This window comes from Pholcus phalangioides, unplaced genomic scaffold (assembly GCF_987345545.1).
Source record: "Pholcus phalangioides strain wild (caught in Gottingen) unplaced genomic scaffold, Ppha-v1.0 ptg000009l_1, whole genome shotgun sequence".
Lineage (NCBI taxonomy): Eukaryota > Metazoa > Arthropoda > Arachnida > Araneae > Pholcidae > Pholcus > Pholcus phalangioides.
In genome coordinates, this window is record NW_028301602.1 from 26,249,834 (window position 1) to 26,275,193 (window position 25,360).

General features: G+C 36.1%; 1 protein-coding gene across 1 annotated transcript in view; it reads right to left on the reverse strand.

Annotated features, from left to right (window-relative positions):
- LOC149082608 (inactive dipeptidyl peptidase 10-like) overlaps positions 1–22,922 on the reverse strand; it is a 528,870-nt gene extending 505,948 nt beyond the window's left edge. Inside the window, exon 1 of the mRNA XM_089235874.1 lies at positions 22,724–22,922. Coding sequence (XP_089092000.1) covers positions 22,724–22,840 — 117 coding nt within the window. The 5' untranslated portion in view covers positions 22,841–22,922. The remainder of the gene's footprint in view (positions 1–22,723) is intronic.
- Positions 22,923–25,360: the final 2,438 nt, after the last annotated feature.

Here is a 25,360-nt window from a genome sequence, read left to right on the forward strand (position 1 = left end):
TTGTTATTTTAATTCTACATAATAAAAGATAGAATATATCATATTCACATTCATTTAAAATACAGAAAATTGTTTTCATCCTCTTGAAATTTTCCTCTCCATGGTACTTAAGTCGGTATGGGTATGCGTAATATGATTTTCAAGACGGCAAATTTCATCTGAGCTCATTTCGAAACTGAATATCGTCACATTTCGATCGAATACCAACGAAATTCACATATTTTAATGCTGATAATTATCGTCATTTCCAGACCAATTGCAGGGTGAAAACGTTTACTCGAGCACACTAATAACAATTTATGTGATTTCGTTTCTAAACTGTCTTCTTTACTCAGAGAATGGATCTCGATTTCATTTAATGATGCGTAACTTGATCCGGCGTTTCCTTACGCCTCGATTAATTCGTTTGTCTCTTCATAAAAATTAATTGATCGGACTAATCACCGGTGAAACATTCCGATATAACTTTCATCAGCTTCAGTGACTCTAATCAACATAATCGAAATAATAATTTCTTTTTGCCTTTATGTTCCGTTGAAAAAGTGTTTTGTTGACCGAACTTGACAAACTGACTTTTCGGGAGACTGATCCAAAATATCAACGTTTTGTTCCTACTATAAATCGTTATATCCTACCTACTCGTTTAAATCCTACTATAAGCATCTTGATGGTAATAATACAATAATTCTCAAGTTTTCGATGTAATTTGCAACTGTTGATAATGAAAGCAGGGATTTTTAGGTGTACTTTAAATTATAGAAATATAGTATTATTTTCTGGCATCGTAAAGCTTCTTCATCTTGTCAATAATGACATTAAACTTGAACAGCTTCTAGAGCAGGGGTCTTTAACCGTGGGTATACGCTCCCCCCCCCCCCCACTGGAGAGATTTCAAGGAGTCAGTGAACTAACCAATAAACTATTTGTTACAGTTCTTCAAATATAATTGGCTGTTGGTTTCAAACCGGTGTGTAGCATGAAAATGACTATATGGTCATGATACCAAAACTTGTTCATTTTCGTACTGCTTCTGTTATGATACAAGCGTCCCATGAGTTCGCCTCCTTGGTGAAATTTAATTGTAATTAAGATCAACGTGGGGGGACACAGTAGCCGATGATGTCCGATGTGGTCTTGCCTGTAGGGGTCCAAAACGATCGAAAATGGAATATTTTTGACGAAAAAATTAAAATATCGATCGAAAATATTTTTGTGCACTATTTTAACCGATTTCTGTCAATATACGTGCCCAATTATTTTGACCACTGTTGGGCATAAATTGATGACGCTTGGCTCCATGGTCCCTCTTTTGTTGCAATCAAGTATTTGATTAATGATGTAAATTATTATATTGGTTATACTATCATTATATGAGTTATTTATCGAGTGTGTTTAAAATATATAACCCTCACGTTAAATATCAATCATTAATACAGTCGGCAGTCGTTATACCAACCACACCACCATCGTTTCACAGAAACCGATGTTACATTGGAAGGTCATTGCATCGAAATTTTGAAGAAAAAAAAATTATCTTCGGAATACAATTCCTATTTGAATGGAACGGAAAGCAAATAGATTGGATTGGTTTTGTTTTTTTCCCTATTGCATCGAAAACATAATTATTATCCAAATTGTCCAATCGGTGGAAATATAAATTTGCGCGCTTAACATTAATCAGCATCAGTCGAAAGTGAAAGACGATATGCTATTCAAGATCAGCTAATGTGTCACTAAATTGAATTTGCCTGTCTTTTTATATATGTTACGGTAAATGTAATAAATCGGCTATTATGTATACTTACCAATCGTCTTGGTGAGTTTGATAAATTTAACACTACATCCAGTGAATATACATAGTGTAATTGGTGAATTTGATAAATTCATGAAATTCATCGCCTGTGATTGCGCATAATACCCTAGTGTAATTGGTGAATTTGATAAATATGAAAGAAATTCCAAATGTGTCTGGTATGTGTGATGAATATAGTCGGACCCCCCTATATAATGATAACAGATTTTACGATCTATCCCAATAGGCAAAAAGCCCTGTATAATTATTATTGTATTGTATCCCAATATAATGATACAATACATGCAAATACAAAAACAAAGGACACAACAGGCAAACTGCCCAATGAGGTGGCTGAAAGAAAAGATGCTCATAAAAAATATTGGTTGTAAATATTAACAAAATATATTATGATGTGATATGTAATAATTACATGTATGGATCAGTGTATCATATACGTGGTACGATGCGTCATGTTTAACTACGATCGCCGGTAAAAGTGATAAATTTATGGAAATTTATCAAACTTCGCCAAAATTCTCGACGGTTACGCATGAAAACCGGCCATTTGGTGAATTTTAATTTGATTGAATTATACAATTTTCATATCGGTAAATTGCCGTGATGTAAAAACAGAATTTCAAGACCGCTGCATAACCACTCGACTAATTCACCGGAAACTAATCAATCATAAAATTATACATTCTTACTAAAACTCCCAGAACATCTAAAGCTTTTTCTTCGAAGAATTTATACACACAGCAAATTATTGGATAGAAAATGAAAATGCAAATTTCCAAAACAGGGAAGAAAATGTCTAAACACACAAAACTCATAAAAACCACAAATAGTTTCGAGAATCGAAAAAGTCTAAAAACCGTCTGGATATTTCTTTCAGACAAAAAAAAGTATCATTTCATTCACTTTTTTTTTTCATTTTATTCAAAAGTCACTAAAAAATTGAAGGAAAAATAATGTTTTTTTTTTCTTTTCAATAGCCAGACTTTTCAATTTTTATGGCTCCTCCTGTTCAACAAGCAACATAATCCAGACTTTAAAAGTCAAGGGATAGAAAATAGAGCACAACTACATTATTATTATTATTATTTTAAAAGCAGTAACTCGTCCCGAACTTTATCTTTGAAAAAAAATGAAAAATTTCACTTACAGGCTCTTGATGTTATTGCTGAAAATATCATTCAAATTTCATTCGCCATCTCTTTTTATTTTTCTTACAGGCATTTATTTGTATGACTCCGCATACGAATGAGGAAAAGGATCATACAATCGATTTCAACTGCTACTATCCAACGAATAAAATAGAGACGCCTCACAGACGCCTTTTTGCGAATTAACGACGAATACTCTCACTACATTAAACTCTATGAAATTTATAACGCCATAAATATTTTTTTGTTGTTGCTGTTGCTGCTGCTATCACCTTAGTTTTAAAACCGCAGCACATTAACGAGGCCTAGTATAATGTGGTAGTTTTATACGTCCGCGTGATTAATGAACTATTCTTATAAAAAACATTCAAAGCACTGCCCTTTATACTAATGATAAGTGTAATGATTAGGGCTAGGATTTATATAACCGCATAATACACTATTTTTACGCGATAGCGGATTTTTTTCCCCCACGCACCAAATATGTCCATGTTTTATAGGGTATTTTTGCATTTTTTGCCAGTAGTTTAAGGCATGAAGCATAATTTTGTAAATTCCAGCATATAGCAATGACGAGAGATTCCTCGCTCCCAAGCTCTCCACCGGAGCTTTAGTTTCCGCAATTGGCAATTTTAGCAATTATTGGCCATTTTACTTACCTTTGACATCGTTTTTGGCAATGATTCGTGATTTCTCATTGATAATTATTAGTAACTACTGACAGGTTTTATTTTCGACAATGATTGACGCTCGCGATTCCCTGTAATTCCCTTTATTTTTCTCGTGGGAAATATGGTCAGTCTATTTATGAAAGCATATTTTTTAGGTTTTTGCGGCATATTTTTAGGTTTGTTTAGGGCATAAATGCATTTTTTATGATCATTTGCTCATTTCTGTCGCACCACGGTAATTTTCTGCACACGAAGGCTAATTTTTTTTTAGACCGGGACCTACAATTTATTGTCGAACGGCAGGCTTTTTCTCTTATACTCATCGAGAGGTTGGTGCGCTAACCCCTCGATGGGGGACTCCCTGCGGTAGCAAATTCTTCTGCGGTCATGTCACCGTTTCTGATGTACCCCTGTGTCAGGAAGGTTTTCTGACAAGGACGAACCGGGTATCGAACTCGCGGCACCCTGTCGTCTCAACACCATGGACCTTCGTTCAAAAAGATGTTCTGGAGCCCCTTTACTTTAGCTGGAAACAACAGCTTAGGTATTTACTTACTCTCGCAAATCATGGTAAAAGGTCTCATCATGTAGTACTCCCTATTAACATCAGGCTCAGTGTCATGCCTGGATGGGCCCCCATGTGTTAAAATGACACTGGTTCTATGCGAGGCCATTTTAGCAGCATCGGGGGGGGGGGGTCCCCTACCTGGTTGAGAGTGCCTGTATACATATTTACATACTTATTCTCGAAAAAAGAGAAGAAAAAGTATCAAATATCATTATCGTGGAGCCTCCCTACGCACTAAAAACCCAGGGCTGCGTTCGGGTTAAGTTGAGACGCTCCTCGGTCCATGCGCAGTTCTGCTTCATTCTCAAAGTAGTCACATTTTTTTTCCACGGAGAAGCATCATTTCTCTATATCCGATTTTATTTTCTACTGAGCTTTGTGACCCCGAGTAGCAGCCTGCCATGGCTTCCCTTCAGCTTGATTTTCCGTCGTGGTGCCTTTGAGTATCTCAGAACTACAGGGGGCCATATGGCCCCAAAGTTGAGAAACACTGCTATAGAATACCATCAGTAGATAAAGGGCCAAAGGTTTTTGTATAATGAAATTAAACAAGAAAATAAACATTATATATCACGTTTATTTTCTTGTTGAAGGGATAAGCTTCAAACCTTTCATCTATGTGAGAAAGTGCGATCATTCGACAGAAGGAACTGAGGAGTTAATAACTCCTCAATTTTCATTTATTGCACCATTGTTATTGCAAGCGTATGGGAGCTATTTTGACCTGGACCAACAATTTACTATAGATTTCGGATGCTTTTTTTATGCCTCTTAATGGGAGATTAGTGTGCTAACTACTTGTTGTAGACTTTAGCGATAGCCATATGTTTTTGTGGTTGCCTTGGTACCATCTTCCTTCCTAAAGTGAAATTAGCATCGTTGTTACAAGAGAAAGATTCTGACCAGAATTGTGTGTGTTAACCCATAAAACCTTGAAAAATCCTTTGATGCATTGAGCTGTTGTCTAATTTCCATGGGCTACCGCTTTCTGATAACTCCATAAATTTTGATAATTTCCAAGGAAATTTTTGACTTTGTCATCTTTTTTTTTTTTTCTTTTTGAAGGAGAAAAACCAATTGAATGATTTTTCGCAGAGAAAAAGTAGCTCCATTTTCACATAATTTCATAACAACCAAAAAAAAAAAATGTTGAAATTACCTTTTTCAAGTTGAGTCAACAAATTTGTTGGAGTTATTATTTTCAGTTATTACAGACTAAAGCTCACCTATAAAAAACATTTTCTTTTGCACAAATCGGAAGTAGTTTTGTTTTGACATATGATAAAATGGATAATTCTAGACACACAGAAATTGGAACCAAAGTAGACGTTCTATAATCCGAACGTGTACTTGTCTGGCCCGTCCAGTAATCCGGAGTTCTCAAGCTGGTTCCCATCGTGTGTGGGGAAAGGAAAAACACGTTACTGTGTGTCCAGTTCCCGACTTTGATACGATCAGGACACTGGACGAAGCATAGAAAATATAGGACTGCGACTAAAATCAAAGATGTTCCGTTAATTCAATGAATACAACATGTTGTTTAAATTTTGCTGTCTCAAAACCATAAGCCCTTGAACAAATGCCCCACTTGCTCATGTGTCAGGCCCTGTGTGAGTGTCTATCCAGAAAAATTTACATTATTGAAGCAGTTTTTTTAAACAACTTTCCACTTAGCCGGCGATTTCGATAATAAAGCATAACCTAGGTCTGATATTTGCCCGATTAGTGAGAGTCTGGAAAACCTTCTTTTTTGTAACAAACGTTCTAATTAATATAATATATACGGAAAACTGGCTGTGTGAAGAGATATAGATGTTTATAAGAAAGTAAAATTCATCTCTGTCCTCACGGGTACAGGAATCCCGGTCTCTCGTATGCCGGACGAATGCTCTACCTCTAAGCTATGAAAGCAGATAGAATATTCACTCCTTGGAACGTATACATATAATTATATACGTAATAATATACTGAATGGCTCTGCGATGTACGAAGGCAACACATTCGGCTAATAACTCGCAAATGACATCAGAGCCACCAGATAGCGACCCATATGTAGAGATATATTCCTTATATTTATATATTCCTTTCCTATATAACCATCAATATAACTTCACACAGCTAGCTTTTTTTCACACAAACACATACATATATTTACAAAAAAAGAGAGGACGTCTTTCTTTACGGTTTAATTAATATTTGAAAAATTGAAACAATTTCTTTTTTTTTCAAAAAAAGTTATACTAATTGGTTAAATTATAAATTAAGGGAATTAATAAATGTTCCAATAGATAGATCACATATTGACACTGAGACAGAACTACGTGTACAAAATTTTTAAATTTATCATCAATAATGAAGAGTGGTCAATAAAAAATGAAAATAAAATCTCGAATAGATAATAAAAATATTCATCAAGTGCCTAAAAGTAATAAAACCGATGTTTTATTTTAAAAATTAACTTAATATTAATATTAATATTAAACTTTTCAAAAAAGTTTTCGTTTTACATCGCTCCAAAAATAATGAACTTCATCTACTAATAATCACACAAATAGTAATAGAAACACAGAATACGATACTTTTGATATGATCAAGAACACAGATATTAATGCAGTGATTTGAAATCAATTATTGTTCAATGCATGTCAATAATATATACTGTGTATATATATAGTAAAATACATCTAATATATAAATGAGCTGTTGCTGCAGGAAAAAAATCAATAACAAAAATCATATAAGCCTGCTGGAAGGACCTTACCGTCCCTTGGGGCTACATAGCGTATGTAATATATGTGTGTATTTTGTGCCGTTTGTATAATTTATGTTTGTATTTGTATATTACATTGCCCGAATGGTCAAATGAAAGCATGGAATTTATTACTATATGTTACTTCAGATGCGCCTAACACGAGAGAGTTATTCTTGTTTTTAACGCTGGATTTTTCGTTATCGAGACGTTTCAGACGCAATATACGGAGTGTGAATAATGCAATCAAGGTACACTTGAGAATTACATTTAACAGAATTTCACCATAAATATCAAAACTAGACGGGGTAAAGAAACTGGACGCGATCACGTAAAAACTAATTATCTTTTCATTTTTTATGTACTTCGATTAAACCCTCGTTAATTTTAATTAGTTCTGAGGTTTTATTTTAATATTCTTTTTATTTCCTTTTCTCTTTCAAAGTCAAAAAAGAATCTTTTTTTTTTATTGTTATTATTCAGAGAAAAAATTACTAGTTCTAATGCTAAGATTGTTTAGAAGGAAAATCCATTCGCGTAGGAAGCGGCAACACAAATTCGCCATTCAAAACGCATTAACATTCAAAAAGAGCTCTGCTAAATGGAGCTACATTCTCATTTTGAAAGAGCAAGAGGGAAGAAATAAATGTTCCTTTTAAACAAACTTAGAGGCAAATAAAAGACTAACATCAATTATACAATCCAACGGGTTTTCTCTTTACTGATCCCTTTGAATTCCGGAAACCGAGATGAAGAAGAAGAAGATGAATCTGCTCTTAACTATTTTTGCCATCAAATCAACAATGAGTTGGCCTTTGTCATCAGTGGCTTGTTTATGGGAGATCAATGTTGCATAAATCGACATCATTTCGTCATTGATCATTTTTGTCGCACTACGGTCATTTTCTGCACATAAGCGCCGTTAGACCGGGACCTACAATTTTTTGCCGATTCCAAACACAGCGTTGGTAATTTTTCCTATTTTATACTCACTGAGTGGTTGATGCACTAACCCCTCGGCGTGGAATTCCCAGGAAAGTTACTGACAAGTATGACAACTACACATAATTACGAAAATAGTGAACAAAAATGAATGGAATAAACGAATATGAAAGTAAAAAAAATATTGATGCACCAGTAATAATGAAAAATGAGAAAAGAAGTTTAAAAAACAGCACTCTCGTGAAAGAGAATGTGGATGTACACATACGGATGTGTACAATGTATATGTTATTGCCAAAGCCCGAAGTGCGGCCAATTCACGAATTTTATGAAGATCCCTGGACAAAGTTCGATGTGAGGATGTAGGACGTTCCGGTAGGTGCCAAATTCATTTTTTCCATCGCCAATATATGATACATGGCCACATATAGCAGCTGTATTGGATTAGCTCCATGTGATGGGAGAGAAGAAAAGAAAAATTTGAGAGAAAAACTACAAAAATAATATACAACATGAAAATATAGTTTTTCTGTCAAATTTTGCAGAAAAAATTATTACGGCGTTGTGACAGCGATGTGAGGGGTTGCCATAGCTAATGTGGCCATAATCAGTGGTCCAGTGATTTCTGAAAACATCTTCGGCATTTTCAGAATTAGAACCATAGCTCTACGACGATGAGATAAAGGGGCCTTTTCTCATCTACTACGGTTGATGAGATAAAGGATGAATTAGAACTTCAGGACATTCTTTATAATGTGAGAATATTGTGTTGCTCCAAGTGTATAGCCATATGCGTTCTCGAGTACACAAATATAGAAGTAATCAAGACTTCCATTTGGATGATACTTTAAACCACTGTGATTGCATTTCCTAATTATAAGTATATCCGGACATTTTTTTTTTGTACTTCCTTTGAGAATTGCGTACCATGGAAGATGCTCTTGAAGAATATGAGCGGTAATTATAAATGGAGCGTTGACTTCATCTCGTACTTCCGAGGTGTTAATAGAGGGAACTTGAATGAGCGTAAAATCTTCTCGCGCGTTGATTCATTAACAGAAAAGAAAAGTCGTTAATTCTTTTCCGAGAGGACAACGACGTCATTTAAAAATCTCCGTGTCCGTCGCTGGAAATTCTCACATACCTCAAAACATTTCTTTCTTGTCTCCAAATGGAACGACATGACATGACACGGCATTTCATGCTCTCGAAAACCTGACCCGATTTCGAATCCATTGCTTTAAAAGAAATCTCACGTACTTTCCGGCACAAGTACTCTTTCCTTCCACACTTGAAACTGTTCCTCTCGACTGTTGATGATATTTTCAACATTCCTGTAAACTTCTCTCCTCATGTCTTAACTTCATATGTTGCGGACACACTATGTCAGAACTAAGTTTTTCAACTCTTTCCCCCCCCCCCCTAAATTATCTGAGTAGATATACGAGAATCATTTCAACCTTCCGTCGGGCGCAACGGATCTAGAGAAAGGTCGCATTAGCACTTACAGGACACCCTGTATATATATACAAAGTGTCCTGTAAGTGCTAATGCGGCATTTCTCTCATCAACGGTCCATCATAGAGGAATGATTCCAATTTAAAAACTGCTCAAAAGGCGTTCTTAAACTACCCTGTGTCAGTTTCGAGAGTGAAAATACAGTGTGCAACGAAATAAAAAATCGAAGTGTTTATGTTTATATGGTTTCCCTGTCCCCTCCAACTTCCAGTTAGAAAAGTTGTTGCCCTGTCTTTTCTGAGTACAACAAAAGAGATCCTCTGTTTCGAGTGCAATATTCGCTGACATATTCGAATTCAAAAATCTGAGGAAAGTTGGGAAAGGACGGCATAAATGAGGGAAAGAAGCGTTGTGTCCGCGTTGGTTTTTGCTCTTCTTTCATAACTTTTTTCCGATTTTCGAGTCCAAAAATATCTTAGCGAATATTGCACTTAGAAACATGGAATTTTTTCCGTTGGCCTCAGGAGATAGCCTATAGGGCAATAACTTTTTTATTGGAAGTTAGAGGACAAGGGGACCGTATAAAAATTTAATTTTTTTTAATTCGGGAACACCACTGCATTTTCCACTCGAAATTGGTATAGGGTAATTTTTCAACGAGTTTTGAGCATTTTTTTTTTGAAATTGGAATCATACCTCTACGAAGGCGGTTGATGAGATAAATCAATAGCACTTACAGGATACCCTGTATGATGGACATATTATATTTCACTTCTTCCTCTTTTCTGAAATCCCGAATTTAGCCAATCCGTTTCGATCTCTAATTCTTTAACCTGCAATTGCAGTTAAACTCTTCCGGTGAATACGGCCTTAAGCGGCTCTTTTTAAACTAATGCCAAATTGGAGAAAAATAATATAAACAAATTATACACAAAAAAAAAACGTATTCAAATTTACGCACAACTGCAACGCTGATAGACTGCAATAGTAATATTGTTATGATTTTTGACAGAAATTGTACTTTGCTGACATCTCTCGATAAGAGTATGAAACGTTGCTTTAGTTAAACGTTAACTTTTGATGTCCAGCAGATGGCATTGCTATCGCATCATATTTACGAGTGCTGGTTAGAATGTCCTCAATTGTTCGAGAACATTCTCGCTGTCGGCTGGCTGTAGTTTAAATGGCTGTTGCCATAAATAGAGATAAGGGAGTATATTACAGAGACACCAAGATTTTTGGATAGGATCCATGACTAAGAGTATTTGAGAACAGCTACTTCAATTGACCGGTATCGAAATATCCCACAGTGTATTTGTGTAATTTAAATAGTTTAAAAATTTAATTTATTGTTTGCAAACTTACTTTTCTATCATTGCCGAAGAATGCACAACAATATGTCTCCTCTACGCATGATATTTCCACCCAAAATGCAAGGATCAAAAATCATTCTTGCTTGGCTTGTCAAGAAATAGAAGATATGTGTGCCATTAGAGCAATTATGCTGCTAATTATAGAAACTTCATGAACAGCTCACAAGTAAAAATCGAATGTTTAGGAGTTGCTTAGAAGTGTCAATGCCGAAAGGAGATAAAAATATAAAACGCCTTTACATGAAAATTGTAAGAAACTCATGTTGCTTGAAAGCAAAAGTAAATAATGAAGGGTTAAAGCAGTGATTCCCAACGTGGGCGTTAACACCCCCTAAGTGGCGATGGAATGTTCCAGGGGGGGCGGTAGAAGCTAAGGGTATGACATAGAATCCTATGGTTTGGATTGTGTTGGGGGGCGGCGATGGAGGAAAAAAAATTTTGAAGAAGGGGCCGAAGGAGCAAAAAAGGTTGGGAAACTATGGGTTAAAGTATTTCAACCCTCCAGTGCAAGGGTTGAGTCTGTGAGGCCCATGCACATGTAGTTCTCTCATTTACCCAAAGGTGACAGGAACAACTTTCTTGAGATTTTCGCTAATTTCCTTCCTTCGGATGCATTTGATCTGACAAGTACAGCGCGGCTATTTTTTCACTTCGCATTAAAATTTGTTCAACTCGTTTTATATCAAATACATGGTGTTTTTGCAGAAACTTTTGTGGTTTTTTTTTTCCTTCCATTGACACCCCCTAATAATGATGTTCATCACTTGGCAGTTCAATAAATGAACTTAATTAGGTGTTTATTACATTTTTGTACATGTACACACATAAAGAACATTGCGCCCGAACACAGTGATCAAGGGTTTGAGCATGAGTCGGGATAACTATTTATCGAGAATGTGGGCTGGCTCTATACATGAAATTTCAAATCATGCGAATGAAAGAGAGCATTATAGATTACATGTATAGTGCTTCAGATTGGCACTTCATATCATGTGTACAAGGAAGAAATAGATAATTCAATGCGGGGAAAAAAGTCATGAACAGCAGTATCGTGTTATAAGTTTCTCCTCAGGAAGCAGGCAGACATTCAACACGATAATTACTAACCCAAAATTACAGTCATCTGCCATTTTTAAGTTAAAAATATAGAAGCCAGATGGCGGCACTGCTGAAACGCAAAACACGCATAACTACCAACATCAATGTACCACGCATATACACACGCAAGCTTGTACAAATTCATTAGAATTTCCCAATGTATTGAATAGTCGCAAAGACTAAAAGTGCAGCATAGACAAAAAAGGCGCACAGATATCACCCTGCAGAAATATTCTTACAGAGTAAGAATCTGTCAGAGTAAGACTGTATTATCTTACAGTCCTTGGTTTCCTTCAAGGAAAGTACAGGACAGGGAACATGTTAATGCTTTAGACAGCACAAAACACCAACCATAATTTTATAAAGCCTGTGTATCCCGTAAAAGCAGATTATTTTCAAATATTGGAAAAATTGTATAAAGTTATCAAAATTTTTTAGTGCATGTATTTGCCATTTGATTGAAACTCATCTTTTTTCTAAAATACAGTCGACACTCGTTTCATTCTAACGACCTGTACGATAAGTACCAATATTGCATTCCTATTCATCCCATATCTTTTTTCATCCAATTCAACGGCCCGCAAAGACCATTCATTCCAATACGAAGTCCAAATTCAGCACTGCTTCGCTTCTTTTTTCGCCAAAAATAAACAAAATCCAGTTTTTAGTTTACCAAAATTATGTTCGGCCTTGACCCTTGATCTTGAATACATACATAGATGCGTGAATGCAATTAATTTTTACAAATTTAGTATTTCCTAACACGATAAATTTTCATTGCAACTGCTTACGTTATAAAAAACGGATAACGTAATTTTACTTTCCGTTCAATAGAATGGAATTTTTTTTTCAAAATTTCTATACAACGACCTCCCAATATAACGTCCGTTTTCCGTGGAACGATTGAGGGGGAGGGGTCGTTATAATTAACGTCGGCTGTGTATTTTTATTTCACGGGAAATATTAACAGCATATCTCAATAAAATTAGTAATCACCTTGTTAATGCCATAGGCATATTTATAAAAGATGGGTAAATTTTCTTCTCCGACAATATTTTATATATGTGCTCATTTTTTTTTCAAATATATTTTACCATGTGAAACAAATGGAACTTTTCCACCTCTGGAGAACGAACCGTTTAAATTTCCTTTAGGGTATAAAAATGAATAACCGTGAACAGTCAAGTGAATATAACGCCTATGTGTTTGCGTCTATAGACGTATATTCTGAATATTTAAACTGAAAAATGGTTCTCTCGTCGCGAGTAGTCCGTAACTCATCGGGTGTAAGTTATATTTACAGCTGGCAACACCATTTCTCATCTCTAATATATGAATATAAGTGAAATATCTTCACATTGTATCTTCTATGCATAAACTCTGTAGAAATAACTATTCATACTGGGTCATATATTGAATCGAAAGCGAGATTAATTGCGATGAATATAAACAAAAAATGCAACTATAACATTGTTCAAATTACAGTAGGGTTCTTCTCTTTGACATACGGTTATTAATTGTTTTCTCTGTGGGAAATTCTCAGAAGGTAATAACAATACCTGAATGAAGTTTCTTAGAATAAATTGATTATTTCATGGTCATTTTTTTTTTTTAAGGTTGTAGGTCACATACAGGGTGTTCGTAAACTGTTTTAGCGAAATAAGAGAGGTGGTAGTATTCGTCAAAACCAAAAATATTCACAACAAATCCTAGGGCTACATTCACTCATGTTGTTAGAAAAGCATAAACTGGAATACTTAAGTTTAATTTTTATCACTGAAAATTACATTAACGAAATCAAAAGTTGCACACATTAACATTCCCATCAGAAAAAACTGAAAGTCGCGTTCTACGGCAAGGCCGTCTTAGGCAGAAACATGGGCCCCAGGCCAAGAAATGTTTTTGGGGGGAACCCTACCAGGCTGGAAGTATCTACCAATCAATTTCATTCTTCAGAAAAATCATACTAACACGTCATATAAATCATGAGGGGCCCTTATGCTCTTCAAGCCCCCCGTTCCGTTTCTGGGGATTGAAGTGCTGGAGTTATGTACGTTCAGATCCAAATTTATTCTGTAAATTATTATTCCGTACTATTTGTGCATCTATCGGCCATATTGGCAATAAATGTCGAAGTATTTGTCTCAAACAACGATAGCGCTTATGACATTATGCAAATACCAAATGTTTTTTTCCGCATTGGATATATACACTGCTGGCCACCCAAATTGCAACACCAAGAAAGACAAGAGATATCGCAACAATATTTATTTTATAGATAACATGTTGACCAAGCATCAAATGATTAAATTTATAGACTTCTGTGAAGTGTGGTTCCTGCCAAAATCAGTAGCCAGATTAGCCGCCATTGTTGGAGATCACCGCTGCCACACGCCTCGGCATTGATTCAAAGAGACTTTGGATGTGTTCTTGGGGTACAGCAGACCAAGCAGCTTCCACGCGTTGCCAAAGTTGATCTGGTGTGGCAGCTGGGGATGTAATCTGGGTCAATCGTTGAGCAACCATGAACCACATGTTTTCTATCGGCGAAAGATCCGGAGAGCGAGCTGGCCAGGGAAGCAATTCAATCTGGCGATTGACGAAGAACCTTTGGACAATGCGTGCCACGTGTGGTCGCGCATTATCCTGTTGAAATATGGCTGTGGGCAAGCCCTGAAGGTAAGGAAGGACAACTGGCTCCAACACCTCGGAGATGTAGCGCTGGCTTTTTAAAGTACCGGCAATGCGTACTAGAGGAGTGCGAGAGTGATATCCAATACCGCCCCATACCATAATACCCGGTGCAGGACCAGTGTGGCGGTGCATAGCGCAGCTGTTCAGCATCCTCTCTCCACAGTGTCTCCAGACTCGAATCCGACCATCGTGGTGTTGCAGACAGAAGCGTGACTCGTCAGTAAAGACAATTTCATTCCATTGTGCCGTCCACATCCTTCTTTCATCGCACCATTGGCGGCGGAGACGTCTGTGGTTCTGCGTCAAGGGTGGACGAAGCAATGGACGTCTTGCGAACATACCACTCTGCTGTAAACGGCGTCGAATGGTACGCGCAGACACTGGATGATGCGGTACAGACTGAATGTGCTGTGCTATGGTTCGTGATGTGGCTGAGCGATCCGTCACGGCCATACGCACAATACGCCTGTCATCACGTGAAGTGGTGCACTGAGGTGGATGCGATCGAACACGTCGGTCCGTCGTACCCTCCTGCATCCAACGATCACATATCCGCATTACAGTTGTTTGGTTTCGGCCAACACGACTACCGATTTCCCTGAAAGATAATCCACAATCTCGGTAGGCCACTATCCTTCCTCTGTCGAACTCGGATACTTGATCAAAAGATGATCGCTGTTTTCTACAAGGCATAATTGATCGTTTTTCTGAAAAAACCACAAGAAAAACACAATTGCCGTACTTCAAATCGTCGAAATCTCCAAGCCTTAAATAGCGCTTTGAAGTGGCGCCACAGGCGCGCGTGATGTGCGTCTGCGCTGAAATTCTAATCATTTGCATATCTCACCTCCGCTAATGTATGTTGTAAATTTCATATTATTTGCATGCTTCCTTCAGGGTGTTGCATTTACGATGGCCAGCAGTGTACATTCGCGTTATCGTACATTGTGCTGCATTTTTCTTTACTCATTTTTCACCCAATAAAATTCATGGCGTGCATTGCATCACGTGCTTAACTTTTGAAAAGCATTGTATATATTATCGGAGATGTGTTTATCGGGATTTTGGCTTATTGGAATCTTGATGATATCAGGATTCTTGCTTGCCAGAATCTTAGCATTGTTGGGCTATCAGCGTAGAGATTCTCACTCTTACCGTTTTAAAATAGAAACGCTTGTTGGAATACATCTACACTCGTTTATTTCAAAAAATTAATACATCCCAGAAACTCGCTAGAGCCGTTCCAGACATGCTCAAGTTTGAAAATCATTAAGAGCATGGTTGTATAATTTGCATTTCTATCTCCTAAGAGGTTCTTCTTGAGCATATACGTGGTGAAAAATTTTTCATAAAGTAAATAAAACATCTTAAAATATCAAATTACTTTTTTCCTCTTTTTTTCAAGAATTTAGAACTTCCTGGAACTTTTTTTCAAAAAATTAGAACAGTATAGCATTATGAATAAAAACAGCTCATTGCATGGACATTTTCATGCGAATGGATATCAACTTGATTGAATAAGTGTTTTTGTATTTCCTGGTTATGAATGTAAAATTTTGATGACTTAATTTTGACATTACGAGTTTTGACAAAAAAAGAGGGCATTTGTACAAACGCAAAATTACGCGTGTATTTGTTTCAACACTGGGTAAACACGTTATAAGATATTATAATAATTCATTATGCATTGAACATTGAAGTACCGCACACACCCTACTTTACATCTCACAGAGATATCGAAGTGTTCCCGAAGGATGGATGTGTCTGGAAATTTTATTGAATAACAAATAACGTACCACTTCCTACAAAGACAACAAAAGTAAATTGATAAGTGGCTTCAACAATCATCCACACAACTGTCATATACTTCGAAACGTAATTATAGATTTAGGGCAATCGGTCCCAACAACAATGATTAATCTAGAAATCTCGCATACAACAACCATCGACCGTCCCTCGGCGCCGGGAGCGTCCCGCGCTAAACGGCAACCTAGAAAGATAACATTCCACTCGTGGTTATAGTCAGCCTAGGTTCTTGCACCGCAGCTTACGTTGTTGCGGAGACCGGTACAACCGGCGGCCGTAGTGTTCGTTCTTGTTTTGATGAAATGTCGTCATTCCTCTATTCATGTCACAAAAAGATGCGTCTACAGTGAGTAGATCTGTTACTTTAGCAGTGAAAAACCTGGAATCGCAGTGCCATAATCGGATATCACGGAATTAAAATCATAATCGTACGCTGATTGCGTTCCCACAGAAATATATATAATCACCAGATCATCTTGGTGATTATCATTATATTATTTATATACAGTAGAATCCAGTCATAACGAACTCCAAGGGAGTGAAGAAATTCCTTCGTTACAGCAAAATTTTGTTGTAAAGAAATTTCCAATTTTACGAATTTTAACTTCTTTAAAAAAAAATTCGTTGTGGCGAAATTTTGATTCTACGGAAAACATTATTTACTTACGTTCTAGATAATAGAAAGAATATGAAGTTAAATTTCAAAAATAACTCAAACGAACTCAATCAATTAGGCATTGAATTTTTTGTTTGGATAAGTTTTACTTACTTAAAATATTTTAGGCAAATAATTGTGGGTGGGGGCTGAGAAACCAACAAATTGCTCTGAAGTATACGCGTGCAATGCTTGAAAGATTTCGCATCCAAAAGCACATGGAAATTCCAGTCTTTTCTCATATGAGTGGGCTGGTAACTGACACACTTCGGGAATAAATGTCCTGAAGCCATGTATGTTTTGAATGAATGCCCTGTAAGGAGACAGTTTTTTTCTATGGGATCTTATAACCAAGTTGGAATTTCAAATTCAAACAGCAGTTATAAGATCCCTCATTTCATGCCATGCACCGCCCAGGCTCTATCGACCATTGGCTAAAATTGACAAAAAAGTCTCGCCACAGAGAGCAACAGTCCTACGAACAGTACAGATATTCAGTCATTACACTTCACTCACTTCACTTCTGAGATATAGATGGCAGCACTAGGTAGTAAATTGCCCATGACGATAGACCTGAGTTGTGCTCGGCTTGAAAAAAAAAAGGTGGAAGTTAGGTTATTTATCTTTTGGTTATAGAAATTGAAGACTTGTACGAAAACGGAAATTTGACATGGATATTTTGCCTATTTAAAAGCAGCAGCGTTGATACAGCTTCTTGGACATGGGTGGAAAATTATTTCGGGAGAGTAAGGTTTTTTAACCAAAAGGAAAAAAAGTAATTTGGCATTTCAGGAGGCATTAAATCTACAGTAGCCTACTTTATGTGCATTTTTTTTAATTTTTTTTGTAAATTTATAGAAATTAGAGCTTTTTTTCTTCACTTGAGCATTTCACGAGGTGCGCTTGAAAGTTTATGCGATGCTCTAATTTTTAGAAACAAACGTATAAATGATATAAATTGGCATAACTTATGTCTTACATATTGGTCATTTATAGAGGAAACACAAATAAATATGAGGCAACCTTTGAGACATTATCAATTATCACCATCATACTATCAATCAATTTATATTTTATACAACCTTATACGGCCCTTATTTCATAGTACGTCCCTGCTTTAACCATTTAGTATCTCCTTAGAAAATTGTGCGTTTTCTTTAATATGTCCGTAAAAATGAGATTTATAATTCCGTCGTTTATAAGAACCTTGTTCAGACAGCCTTTTAATTGTGGCAATTTATTTCCACACACAAACTAATGTATTCGCCGGAAATTAGCGGTAAACGCAAATGGCTGTTATCAGTTTGATGGAACGGGCCTTTCGTTAGTCTTGAGCTATCAATTTATATTGCATATTTTTCCTCTTCGTTGCGATGATGTTGCCGCTCAATCTTTGGGATCCGGAAATTTCGCTTGCCCTGACCGAGTAACTGATCGAGTGATTGGGTGAGTGACCATATAAGTAGATGAGTGCCACTATTAGTGACAATATGAGTGGATGAGTGACTATGAATAAGTGAGTGTGAATGATTATGGTTGAGTAAATGACCATATGCATGATCAAATGAGTTGACCATCACTCACTTGGTCACTAATACTGTCAGGGCAGGCGAAATGTCAGGGGTTAAATGTCCAATTCACTTGATCACTCATACGGTCACTTACTTAGTCACACATACATCGCTCACTAGGTACTAACACGATCACCCTTCTGGTCAATCATACGATCACTCACATGGCAATTTATACTGTCAGGCCTACACAAGAACTGGGGAAGGGCATGGTTCCCCGTGTGGGTTGAGACATGCTGGGGAGGTGGTCATTTATACTACTTCACCAAACACCAACTCTGGTCATATCGCTATATTCCAATTTAGTGCCGTTAATGAGATGGGCTGGAAATAAAGGTGCTGTCTATCGGTGGGAGCCTTAAACTCGTAATGGAAAATATCTTATCTATATCGGGTTTGAACCTGGAACCGTGACAGCAACTTTCGCGATGGTAGACGAGCATCTTATCACCACGCCACTCGGGCACCAAGGGATGGTCATTTATACTATCACTCATCCACTCACAGTCACTCACACACTCATATGGTCACCCATACGGCTCACTCATACGATCAGGGCTGGCGAAATATCAGGAATGAAACGTCAGGGGCAAAGTTTTCGTGAACCTAATCTTTTGCAACATAAATTCAAGAATAGGTCTTTTCATTGAACCAATATAGGCTATTGGGGTCTTTGTAATTACGCGTTGTTCGTTGTCACTAGTTCTCGATTGTTTCGACGGACCAACGAGTAAAGGTCGAAGGGTCCGGCTTTTATAGATTGTTTCTTTTGTCACAAATATGTAACCGGTCGTGACCACACCCAGAGGGCACACCTTAAATTCTTTAACATCCTTTTACTAGGTTGTACTTGGTAATAGGTTATCTAGATGCCATTATTTTTAAAGTTATCATTTATCGCATTATGCCGTTGACGGCAGGAGCGGTCCCCATAAAACTCGTCAAGGTCAATATGATTCAGAACTTTAACCATGGGTTGGGAGAAGAACTTTGTTATTGTTTTTGGTTACGCTTTCAGAATCGAAATCGAATGGCCTTTCTCTCGCAAAAACATGGACACTTCGATATAAGCTTATTCATAAGGATTTTTATTCGTTTCAAATATTTTGATAGGAGCTTTTGTTCAATTCAGAATAGTCTGATCGAAAGTATCGCGTGTTCAAAATACTCTGGCAGAAAGTATCATTCAGGTTACAATATTCTAGTAGAAATTGTCGTATGATAGATGACACTTTGATAAAAATTATCGTTCATTTTAAAATATTTTGATAGAAATTTTTATGTTCTGATAGAAAGTATCCTTCATTTTTGAATATTCTGGTAGAAATCGTTCATTTTTGAATACTTTGGTGGAAATCAACGTTCAGTTAAAAATATTTTGAATGAATTTACCGTTCATTTTTAAATATTTTCATAGGAAGTACCGTTTAGTGGAGAACATTCTCTGCAAAAATCATCGTTTAGTTTAGAATATTCTGATAGAGATTAACGTTCAATCTAAAATATTTTGATAAAAGTGTCGTTTAAAATATGCTCCTATAGAAATTCACGTTCAGTTTAAAATATTTGGATAAGAATCATCGTTCAGTTTAGAATATTCTGATAAAAATCATCGTTCAGTTTAGAATATTCTGATAAAAATCATCGTTCAGTTTAGAATATTCTGATAAAAATCATCGTTCAGGTTAGAATATTCTGATAAAAATAGTTCAGTTTAGAATTTTCTAATAAACAAAAAAATTTACATCTAAGCAATAGGGTGATAGTAATAGTCGTTCTTTCCTTAATATCGTAATTTATCGTAGACAGGGTGATCCTAAAGGGAGAGGTTATACAGTAATTCGTTCGAGATGTAGGAGACAAATAATTTCAGGGGTAAGAAAATCTCTTACTCTGCCAAAGGCTCAATACAATACAAATCGCGACAACCCAGGGCTCAGACAGCTGCGAAAATAGATCTGAACACTAATATGTCATAACATTTGCGTACACCAAGAAAGTTTTCACGTAAAAATCAAAAAGTGTAACTATCCTATATGTCACTTAGAGAGCATTATATGATAGTTACGTGATATGCAAAATATACTTTCAAGCGTTCCGTAGAAATGTAGAAATTCCTTAATAAATTCAAACGTTGCGTAAGATAAAACAGTAATGGAAATCGTCGAATTCACATAAAAAACGACGGATAAGTTCTCATATCAAATAAATCCAAAAAAAATGTTGACTCTCGAAAAAGAAAAGAAAACTTTAATTGAAATTTCGATGCAATTCTCTCGCTTCAGCACAACAATCATCTCTACACAGAGATGTTGAAAAATGCCTTTCATGCAAATACTACATACTACACCGTAAATGTACGAGTGTTTATATATTTATCTATAATGTTGCGCACAACATAAGCGATTTATTTCCTTATATTTTCCATTGATAAGATTTTAAATGTTTCCTAATATCACGTGCTCGGTCACGAGTATAGTATTAAAGCACAAATTTTATCATATACATGAGAAATCGGTATATTCCCAGATATTTATATATCTTTCGATAATATACAAAAATATGTTCAAAGCTGATAATTAAAAAAAAAAGTCAAAACTATATTCAATTCATGATCAATAAATTTTCATGTTATAATCAGAAAACGTATTTAAACAACTTCAGTTTTCTTTTCCGTACTTCTTTGTACGGTTGTCTCTCGATAAAATTCTCCTCAATTCAACACAATTCTCTTCTCTTTAAAAAATTTCACTAATAAAATTTTATGTTTATTTGCAAAATTAGGTAACATATAGAAATGTCCTCTCCACTTGTTAATAAAAGATTCATTGAAAGACTGGTTATTTGTGGAGATGAAGATTTACAAGGAAGAAAATTCATCTCTGCCCCACGAGCTATTAGTTGATTGCTGCCGCCGTCCATATACGGAGCCTTTCAACATGTATATACACTCCAAGGTTGAAATATAATATATAACTTAGACGGTAGAGCACTCGTCCGGCAAGCGAGAGACCGGAGTTCGGGTCCCCGTGGGGACAGAGATTAATTTTCTCCCTTCTGATCTTCATCTCCACAAATAACCATTCTTTCAATGCATCTTATAAAACTAAATAAGCTGAAGAAAGGCATAACTCGAATGACCACATTAATGTCATTGTTTTAAATGTAGCCAGAATGTAGACTGTTTCGAAATAGAATGTTTTTTCATGTTTTGCTTTGATATGGCAATAAGATTCGTTTTTTTGTTTTTTTTTTCATTTCAACAAAATTGCAACACATTTTTTCTATTAAAACTTTTTCATAGAATTTCCTCAACCGACTTGAAATCACTGAAATTTATCATGGTTATATCACCCACACTGGAATTAGTATGAAACTGGGGGAATGCAATTATTACTTTATTCCGGAAATTATGTGAGATGAATGTGTATCATTTGGATTTAATTACAAACTTATCACACAAAAAATCGTTTTGTCAGTATCAATGACAGACAGCATATTTTAATTTCGCAGTTTCGATAATCTGAAAACCTTTGGAAAAACATTATAAACTTATGGTTACTATGAAATATAACCACTCATTTTCATGAATTTTTCCAGGTAACAAGTGAAAAGTTTTTCGTTAAAAAATATCGTATAATCTTTGATCAGATACACAGTCACTTCTCTTTGAATGTATTGGCACAGTCAATGCAGAACGTATTTAATTGGAAAGATCGCGCAGATTTCTTGAAAACATGTAACCTATGACTTAAATGAAGACTCCTGATTTAGCCTAATTTCACATTGACTTCATCCCCCAATTGCATTCATTAACTTTACTTCATGGCGGTACAAAATAGAAATATTTAGAAATTTTACATCTCGCCTTTCGTATATAGGTTGAATAACTAAAAATATATTAAAGGCAAATAATTTTTACGTGATGCGTCTATCAAAAAGTGTTCTTTAACATTGTATGCCACACAAAATAATATGATATTACGCAAAACTTTTATACATGGTCATAAAAAATGAATTAGCAATGTATGGTTATAGTATCATTGGTTGTTCTCTTTGTTTTAAATTTCTATGAGCCCCACTCCCTTAATTTCCGCGACCCACCGGTTGAGAATATCTCCTATAAAATAAGAATGATCATGAAATTTTCAACTAAAGAAATAGTAATTAGACTCACCATATCGTCACTCATGGCCGTGTTTTCAGCATCACCTTTTTGTCCACCGTCGGCTTTCTTGTACCTCACAGAACTTCCACCACCTCCGCCTCCAGGACAACCACCGGAATAATTCATAATTTTATAATCGTGGACGTCACGGGCAACAAATAATTTACAATGTCAAAATTAAACACAATAATTTTTTTTTTTCAAAAAGTCTCAGCTGGAAAATTGTCCGGGAGAGATCAGAAACAATATCGAAACAGAATTTAGAAGTATCTAATTAGATACTTCCGGATGGAATTGACAAAGGAGGTGAGTCAAAAGAAACCGCGCAGAGGTGGTCGAATTGTTCCAAACCGTCGAAATGTCCCGGCAAAAACTCACGTGGCCTCGGGACGACAAGGATAACTGGGAAACGGGGAAAAGAAACAGTTATAGGAAACGGGAGAGGTTTCTTGTTGACTGGACTGTCCGGGAATCATCCGACTGGCCTTGTGTGTGTGTGTGAGTGTGGAGCTGCTGCAAAAGTAAATGTGTGAAGAGGATGAACTCTACAAGGGGGGGACGGTCCCGGTCCTGATGTAAGAGAAGAGAGAGAGAGAAAGAGAGCCAGGTCCTATACCCCCAGTTTTGGAAACGATCTATCGCACTTGCTTTTCCTTTCCCTGCAGTGCAGGAAACGTGCTCCTGGATATGGCCGTGCGCATTTCGGTTGGCGCACGACACAACACAAAACACGTGACTAACTCTTGCTCCTCTCGCTCTCTCTGTGTCCAATTTTTTCTCATGCTCTTTCTTCACTCTCATTCTGGTTTTTCCCATGGATTCCGTGATGTCCATTTCCTCTCATATTCTTTTCTTTATAGTCTCTAACTTCCAGGACGGAATACCCAAGAGCCTTTTTCTTATACTCCTTTTTTCTTCTCCCGTAATAACCTCGAATAGATATTTTTTTTTATTGCAATTTCTCCCTATAATCAATTAATTTTTCTTTTGTTCTTCCGCCATAAAACCCGTTAATTTTCACAGCTCATCTTCCCCCCATCTTGAAAATGAACATTAAAAATTCCTTTTTGTTTCTGATTTAATGAATTCATTCTTGGGAGTCTAATTTATAGAGTAAAGGAAATTTAATGGGCGAAGAGGAAAAAAGATCCATTGTATATTGTTGTGTAAGTAAACACATTTCTATAATAAGCATATGTATTGCTTTTTAATGTGATTTCTTGAACATGATTAATTTTGGCACGAAAAATAGATACTTTCGTTCATTTATTTTAATGAGATTTTTAATGGCATTAATTTCGTTATTCGGAAAAAATAAATTCTTAATTGATTTGTTATTGATACTAATCGATGAATTTCATGTGATATATCAGCGGTTCTCAACCTGTTTGACTCGCAGCACCCTTTTTAGTATGTAATTTCTATGGCGGAGCCCCGTAGGCTTCTTTTTATTATTTAATTTTTTATTTATTTATAAAATTTACTGATTCATTTTATTTTCCTCGAACCGTAGCGGAGCCCCTGGGAAGTGCACATGGACGCCCAAGGGTTCCGCGGAGATAGGTTGGGAACCGCTGTGTTGTATAGCATTAAAGACGATCGGAGATAAATTATTCAAAATTGATTAATAGAATGATCATGCCAATATCAGTGTAATATAAACTGGTTCCCCCAAACAATGAATTGATTATGGTAAATTTTACGCGATAGTGAACGTTGATGAAAGGTGTTATAGTCAGAAAAGTCAGAGAACATTATAAACTTAGTTCAATTTTTTTCCTCAAATTTGTTGAATATGAATGACAATATGTCGGCATTTTATGCAAGAACGCGGGATTCTCGCACTTTTTGTCCAATTTTTTTCCTCAAACTCTTTCTTCACTCTCATTTTGGGTTTCTCTCCTCCCCCCCCCCCTCCCATCCCTATTGCTTCCGTAGTCTCTGAATCTAGAATTAGAGACTATGAAAACAATAGGGAGGGGGAGAAACCCAAAATAAGAGTGAAGAAAGAGTTTGGGGAAAAAAATTGGACATAAAGTGTGAGAATCCCGCGTTGAAAACCCCTGGTTTAGGTTATAATTGATTATAGGGAGAATAATCAATTATGAATGGATTTGAAAATGAATTCAGTCTCTAATTAGAGACTATGAATCTAGAATTATAGTATCTAATTAGGGACTATGAATCTAGAATGTCTCTAATTAGAGACTATGAATCCATTGCAGGGAGTTATAGTCTCTAATTTCCAGTACGAAATACCCGAGAGGCATTTTCTCTCTTATAGTTCTTTCTTTTTCTGTAATAACCTCGAATAGATTTTTCTTGTAATTGTCATTTCTCCCTATAATCAATTCACATTTTCCTTTTATTCTTCCACCATAAAACTCGTTAATATTTTCACAGCTCCTCTTTCCCTTTCTGAAAATGAAGATTAAGAATTCCGTTTTGTTTCTGATAATTTATACATGAAAGTATGATATTTTTTTTTTATACTCTTTTCCTCACCTATTAAATTTACTTTAAAAGATCCTATGTGAGTAAACTTATTTTTACAATAAGCATGTATTATATTCTTTAATGGGATTTCTGTGATTTGGTTAATTTTGGCACAAAAATTAATTTTGTTGAATTTCTTTTTAATGAGAT